The sequence below is a fragment of the Cyphomyrmex costatus genome, unplaced genomic scaffold, assembly GCF_001594065.2.
Source record: "Cyphomyrmex costatus isolate MS0001 unplaced genomic scaffold, Ccosl1.0 scaffold843, whole genome shotgun sequence".
NCBI classification, from domain to species: domain Eukaryota; kingdom Metazoa; phylum Arthropoda; class Insecta; order Hymenoptera; family Formicidae; genus Cyphomyrmex; species Cyphomyrmex costatus.
Window position 1 is genome coordinate 31,115 of NW_017280423.1, and position 7,636 is coordinate 38,750.

The following is a 7,636-nucleotide window of genomic DNA, read 5'->3' on the forward strand; positions in this document are numbered from 1 at the left end:
ATATTTATAATATAATATAATATAATATTAATAATATTATTAATAATATTTCATAAAAAGGAATAGGGTCCGGGTACTCGTCAGATGGTCCACTTTCCCAGTGGAAATGCAACGAACATATATAGTATATACGTGTCTTTTATAACATATTTAATGTTGTTAAACGGAGTAGGATGACCACATGCTCTCACCCATATACTGCATTTATTGCATTTATCACAATTTTTCGTGTGATTTTTTAATTGCTTTGTTTCGACATTACCCTTTCTAAATGACAGGCACGGTTTGGGAAACGAGATAAAATAATAATTATCAGTTTTAAAACTTTTTAAGCGTGTGTCACTTTTGCATAAACCATAACAGCAACGTTTTGTTGTTCCTTTTCTATCATTTGTGCTTGCCATAATTAAAAAAACTTTTTTTTAAAATAATCGATCTTTTCACGTGTATTTTTACGAAAAGTGTACGAAAGTCCACCAGGTGAGGCTAGGTTTGTTTGCGCAGGCGCACAATTTTTTGCTTGCGATGAAAAGGTCTACCAAATTTTTAAAATTTATAAGTCATGTTAACATTGAAAATAATCCGGACGAGTTATAAACATTTGTTTGAATTCATCTTATTTTTTTTTGTTTGGTTTTTACAATTTATCATTTTAATATTCTCATTATTTTTTTTTTTTTTTTCAAAAAAATTAAGTTTGAACAAATGTAAAAATTGCTCATGTATAATTACAGTGTTACTGGGCAACTTACCCATTCCGCGCATGCGCACTCCATTTTGGGCTTCACAAAATCAGGAGAGTTGCGCTACTGTATATACTGTGTACTGTGTCGGCGCCATTCTTTCGTGAAAAAGAAAAACAATTTCTCGATTTCATCGTGAAAGAATGTAAGATATTAATTAAGATCTACGTGTCGGGCTGTGTGGCTCCGCGGCAAGGCGGTGGCTTTGTGTTTCGAACTACATACGAGGTCCTCGGTTCGAGTCCCGACATCGCGTCGAGCGTCCGACATTTTTAATATGTACTTAACTTACATTCTGTGATGTTCTTGTTAAATAGTATCAAAAATTATCAATTCTGATAATTTTTGATACTATTTAACAAGAACATCACAGAATGTAAGTTAAGTACATATTTTGTAATATCTTGTGCAGTTTTATTCATTTTCAATATTTAATGTTAATTTATTACGATTTATATCAAGGATAACCTCAATTATAGCACACATATTAAAATTTATTTATTTGCATTATTAGTTATTAACGTGTAAAGAATTGACTTAAAATGTTTGGCACATATTATGTAATATTGTATTGTTTGTGTATCAGGTCTTCTTTAACCAAACCAAAATCTGAGATGACGCCGGAGGAATTGGCGAAAAGAGAAGAGGAAGAATTCAACACTGGGCCTCTCTCTGTTTTAACACAATCAGTCAAGAATAATACCCAAGTATTAATAAATTGCAGGAATAACAAAAAGTTATTAGGACGAGTAAAGGCTTTTGATAGACATTGCAATATGGTTTTAGAAAATGTAAAAGAGATGTGGACAGAACTTCCACGTACAGGAAAGGGCAAGAAAAAGGTATGCATAATCATATATTTCTAGCAAATTACTTAAGTAATATATATATATATTTTATTATTTAAAGATTCTAAAATTTATTTTAAATTTTGTACCATGACTGTTCAAATTATTTAAGTAAGAGAAATATTTGGTCAAAGTGGATCTTAGTGTTAAGTATTTCTATTTTCTATATGTATAGGGGAGAGTGATATAAATCAGACCAAGTTTTTGTTCTCTGTGAGGCGTAAATAAAGTCTGATCATAAAATCAATGGTGCTGTTTGAAAGATCATTTAATTTTCATTTTTGCTTAATTTTGATGTATCTCTTACCTGTGTCAAACTATAATGGAAAATGTAAAAATGCATTTTCCAGTCCGATTTGGAACCATAATCTTTCCTATTTTTATGGACTTTTAGATAGAATTTTAAAATATTTTAATTAAATTTTGTTAGTATTGAGTAAAAACGAGCAATTTAAGACTCAAAGATAAAAATACAGTTTATATTATTAGAATTAAAATCAGTAAAAAGTTTTATCAATCTGAGTCTGATGACATATGGTATTTTATTGATTTAGTGTTCTTTAATCAGATCTGGTTGGTCTATCACAGTCTTACAACCAGACCGTGGCAAACCTTTCTTCAATGAATTAGCTGGCTTACTCGTCTTTTTTTATTTTTGTATAGGTCTAATTTGGACACAGGTTCTTTTGAACTATTGGAACAAATTTGACAATAAACTGCAAAAGTAATCACGAAATTCTTGAATTCTACACTCTTCAATTATCTTAAATCAATTACCGTTCAAATTTTTAACATCTTTTAAATAATGATTTATAATGATTTTCTTTTTTAAACAAATTTTCGCATGATAACCGAAAATACATATTTGCGTTTATTCTACGAATGTTATAACAGAGTACTGCCAAACTGTTGTCACATGTTCGGTATCTTATAAGGACTTTATACATATTATGAATAGCACGCAAATTTGCTTAACCTTATTTATTTAAATAAAAAAGGTCTGATTTGGAACACAGTCTGATTTAGAACATTCTCTTCTATATATATATATATATGATTCTACAAACAGCGCATCAAAATATTTTTTTTTTAACTTGTTCATAAGCAGAATCAGATTATGTATATAAACTCACATAAAAATATTTAAGCTTTAAAATTAGTTTTGACCAAGAAATCTAGAAATTTTTTTATTTAGATTTATATTTTTATTTCTATAAATTTATATCAAATTACTTAATATTAAAAAATGGACTGTATTGTATATATTTGAATTTAGGAAGAAAATAAGATAATAAATATTCTAATACATTCAAGATACTCCATTCATTGCAAGTCATACAAAATTAATAAAAAAATAAATATAAGTTACTTAAATTAATAATATTTGTATTATTAATCAAGATATTTATAAATAGGCAAAACCGGTAAATAAAGACAGATTTATTCCAAAAATGTTTCTACGTGGAGATTCTGTCATCTTGGTTTTGAGGAATCCACTGGCGACTGCAGCAGGAAAGTAATAATTTAAGAATCACTTTAATTTTATGATTTACTAAGGCTAATATGTAATAAAGGAAATAAATTTTAATATGATCACGGCAGCGTTTATTAACGTGATAAACCTATTTCTGCACAAAAATCTGTAATCTTGTTCGTTAAATATTAAGTAAAAAAAAAGTGTTAGGCAGGACGTATTTATTTCTTATGAATTGTATACATTATCAATCCTTTTCGGCAATTGCAGTTAAATGTTTATCAATTTCTTGCTCGGTCAGTATACTGTAACAGAAAAATTGTTAATAAGAAAAAGTACAATAGTAGAAAATAAAATTTCGATATATATGAAATATTACTATATCAAAATTATTTTATAAATTACCGGAATTTAGGATTGTCCTTTGATACAACACCCACTTCGATTTCAGTTGGTTTAAAATCTACAGACAAAACTGTAGACAGACAAGTAATTGCTAGTTGTATAGTCTCATCATAATCATAATTCTGTTTCTTCTTTAATTTCTTCTCAAGATAGGAATTAGCTTCAGTTTGCTTTGCTCCAACAGAGATAGCTCTATAACCACAGAAATATCCTGCTGGATCGGCCTTATAAATACAAGGACCTTTCTCTTTGTCATACGCAATAAGCATCATGGAACATCCAAGAGGTCGCATTTCTGCATTTTGCGTATATACTTGACTAATGTCTGCGATACGCTGACACAAAGCGTCCACAGGTATCTCGTAGCCATACTTGTATTTAAAGTGAGCTGCTTCGTATCGCGCGCGTTGTACTTGAGACTTGCTGTCAGCTGTGGGATAGGAATTATAATAAATTTAATTGGATGCATTTCTACATTTGTATCAAACATACATCTCTATATCAATATGCCTTTATAGAAATCTAATACTGACTAACTTATCACATTAAAAATACTGAACAATAGTGCTTTTAATGCTTAAAACAATTAATTTTACATTGACTGATGTCTTCTGTATATTGCATAATCAATAAGTTCAATAAAAAAACATGAAATATGTGATTAAAAAAAAATATCAGTGAAGCTCTCTTAGGTTTCTATAAGAAACAATAGTTTTAATAAGTTCAACAGTGCATACTGAATGCATTCAAATCGCTATTAGAAAGAGAACGTTAAGTTTGACATAGCACTAAAAATTATCCGAACTTACCTATCATACCAGTCATAACACAACCGATGTTGTCCGTCAACTGGAATACATGAGTGACACTGGATGCATCAAGCAACTTATCCTATAAAGGAAGATGATATATTACTTTGATATAAATACAAATATTAACTAAAACATGTATTTCTAAATACTAAGGTATCATTTCTAACAAAGTTTTAAGCTGAAAGATACATAAAAAATTGGAAGAAACTGAACTTAAAGTTCAAATAGGAAGATGTTAGGAGATTCTTACAGGCACTTTTTTCTGTGTCGCAAAAACTGCTGTCTCAACCCCTTTGACAGCTACGGACGTCAGGCCACCTTGATTGATAGCTTTGAAGGCGTATTCTGCGCGAAAAACAAGGGAAATATAGTATTTTAACAAATTTCAAAATGCCGATTACGCCGACGTCATCCACGTGTAAAATGCAAACAAATAGGCGATCTGTGACAACGCTGATTATATGATAACTGTTCGCACCTGAGATATTTTTTACCCTTACCTACTTGGTATAGCCGACCTTCCGGTGAAAAGATCGTGATATGCCTGTCAAAACCAGCACTACTACCGCGCGCCATGCTCGCTTATACAGAAAATACAGAAATCAACGATTACACTTCCCGTCCGTAACTTTTCGATCGATTTGCCGTGAAAACGTCAAATCATAGGTCTGTTCTTTGTACTTTCTACACTTGTACAGATAAGATGCATAAAAGTGTGTTCGGAAATTTTTAGTACCAAAAATCTGCCTTGTGTCCACGGGTGTGTATCAATAGGCCTGTTCTTTTTGCCTGCACTGTCTGAACTGGTACATACAGTGCAATAAGTTGAAATGAAACAAACGTATATCTGTTTCACTTCAACTTATTGCACTCTGTGTACCAGTTCGGTAAAAAGAACAGGCCTAATTGCACACGAGTCAGTTGAGCACAAGCCAATCACAACGCTAGAAAAAAAGAATAAAAAAATTCCCTACGCAGGGTATCGATCGTGAAACTTTTTCCCTAGGATGAAAAGTGAAAAGTGAAAATTTTTACCCAGGAAGTAAGATATAAGGAGATTCCACTCTGTAAAATCAAAGTGGACTCATTATAGGTTTCGAGTTCAGTTTCCGATTCTCGACACTCGCAGCCCTCGTGAATTTAGTAGTGTTGCGCATAAATGAGTGCGAATGAGAAATGATCATTTCTCTTACTCGCACTCAAACACTACTAAATTCACGAGCGCTGCGAGTGTCGAGAATCGGAAACTGAACTCGAAACCTAAAATGGTTCCATATTTTGTAGACTGGCGAGACTGAGTGGAGTCTCCTTATATCTTCCTTCATGTTTTTACCATTGAAGTTAAGGCTGCGCACAATGGAGGAACAGATATTAAATATTAAAATATTAACCTATCAGAATCGTGTATTCCGGTGTAACTGCAGGTATCCGATAGGTTAATATTTTAATATCTAATATCTGTTCCTCCATTGTGCGCAGTCCTAAAGGAGCCTACAGACCAGAGCGGCGCAGCGGTGAAGCGGCGAGCGATAGCCAATGAGGGCCATACTTTTACGCAAAAGCATGGCTCTCATTGGCTATCGCTCGCCGCTTCACCGCTGCGCCGCTCTGGTCTGTAGGCTCCTTAAGGGTCGACAGGAGATTGACCCAGAAACCTCCTAGTCGAAGACGAATTTTTTATTCCCAAATTACGGCCAAAAAACTCGATGGATCGCGTTTTAATTGTGATATTCATAATTAGGAAAGGCTCCTGGGCAGCGATCATGTAATTTCCAGTGGAAGTTTTCGCCTTTCACTTTTCGCCTTTCCGCTCTAGGAGAAAAGTTACATGATCGCTGCCCTGAAGGCTCGTACAGAGCTATTTTTTTGTAAAAAAAAAGGCATAACAAAAATATTTCTAGTCTCCACGGGTCACTCCTGTCATCTTAATGGAGAAATTTTTCACTTTTCACTTTTCCTCCTAGGGAAAAAGTTTTATGATCGATATCCTGATTGGTTACCGCATGCGTTTGCCGCAGCTCACCGCATACATGGAGTCTTTTGCCTAGTTCATACTGGATGCGATGGGCGATGAACGATGAGTGATATCCAAAAGCTCTGCTTTAGCTCACACGACGTAAAGCAGAGTTCTTATTGGTTATCGCTCGTCGCATATCACTCATCGCGCCTAGTGTGAACTAGGCATTAGTTTTACTTTCTGCGATTGTGATGCCTGGTTTATGCTTCATTATGGTCTTAATCCCAAGATCCTAAAATTCAACCAATAAAGCAGCCAGTTCTAACCGAAATTTGAACTCTATTGGCTGAATTTTAGGATTGAGTCTTAAGACCGAAGCATAAACCAGGCATGATTGGTCTCGCTGTTTCGTTCCGCTGTAGATTTCCGCTCAATGTGACTCCAGCCTAAAGGTTGATTTATACTGGCCGTAAACTGTTAACTTATGCCGTAATCTGTAAAAATTGACCAATCACAGTCGAATGAGAGGGGAATAATCGATTATAATTGGTCAATTTTTACAGATTACAGCATAAGTTAACAGATTACGGCCAGTATAAATCAACCTTCATTCGACTGTGATTGGACAATTTTTACAGATTACGGCATAAGTTAACAGTTTACGGCCAGTATAAATCAACCTTAAAGCGGGGAGCACAGACTTTTGCATAACGCATAAACCATATACATAAAGAATTTGATTGGTCCATTAACTCATGCATAAGAAAATGGACCAATGAAATTCCTTATGCACATGCTTTATGCAAAAGTCTGTGCTCCCCGCTTTAGCCCCCCCCCACACCACAACTTAAATCTACGACGCCACCTAGTAACGAAAGCGCTAACTGACTTAAAATAATCACAGGACCAGTGATGCACATTGGGGTCCCAGCACGCCGCGTTCGGCTTGACTCGGCTAAGAGAGCGCAACAGCACGACTGTCTGTCCTTCAGCCTTCGACGCATGCGCACTAGCCGAGCGCGAGCGAGATGGCAGACGCTACGTCACGATCGGACCCTCTCGCTCGTCCGCTTGTCGCGAGCGGCTGAAAATGTTTCTCGGCCGGCTCGGCCGGCTCGGCTACCGATATAAGGGATAAAAGGACGTTCCATATGACATATATGTTTAAATAAATTTTTAGAATCGTATACCTTTCCCATTAATCCACAATGGCATAAATTATGTCAAAATGCGATAGTTTACGAGATATTAATTATTTACAATTTCCCATGCGAGTAATATACCTCGTTTATAAGAACGATTTAAAAGTACTCTACATGGTCGAGCGCATCTAGGTGCAAGCCTAGAATGCTGGAGATCTTATGTTCAAATCTTTTAATTTTTTCTCTTTTTTTTTT

General features: G+C 34.4%; 2 protein-coding genes across 4 annotated transcripts; one reads left to right on the forward strand and one right to left on the reverse strand.

Annotated features, from left to right (window-relative positions):
* Positions 1 to 793: 793 nt before the first annotated feature.
* Positions 794 to 3,141, forward strand: SmD2 (small ribonucleoprotein particle protein SmD2). 3 transcript variants are annotated; one of them, XM_018549627.1, is made up of 3 exons: positions 794 to 888; positions 1,330 to 1,585; positions 3,007 to 3,141. In XM_018549627.1, coding segments are annotated over exons 1-3 (363 nt in total). In that variant the 5' UTR covers positions 794 to 886; the 3' UTR covers positions 3,112 to 3,141. The 3 variants fall into 3 exon arrangements, with proteins under 3 accessions (XP_018405129.1, XP_018405130.1, XP_018405131.1); XM_018549628.1 differs by lacking the exon at positions 794 to 888 and adding an exon at positions 895 to 1,022; XM_018549629.1 differs by lacking the exon at positions 794 to 888 and adding an exon at positions 1,075 to 1,119.
* Positions 3,142 to 3,179: 38 nt separating this feature from the next.
* On the reverse strand, positions 3,180 to 4,928 carry LOC108781607 (proteasome subunit alpha type-6). Its single transcript, XM_018549626.1, has 5 exons — positions 4,783 to 4,928; positions 4,533 to 4,627; positions 4,280 to 4,361; positions 3,471 to 3,900; positions 3,180 to 3,370 (listed from the first exon to the last, which is right to left on the reverse strand). Exons 1-5 carry the CDS (start codon positions 4,856 to 4,858, stop codon positions 3,313 to 3,315), a joined length of 741 nt encoding a protein of 246 aa, XP_018405128.1. The 5' UTR covers positions 4,859 to 4,928; the 3' UTR covers positions 3,180 to 3,312.
* Positions 4,929 to 7,636: the final 2,708 nt, after the last annotated feature.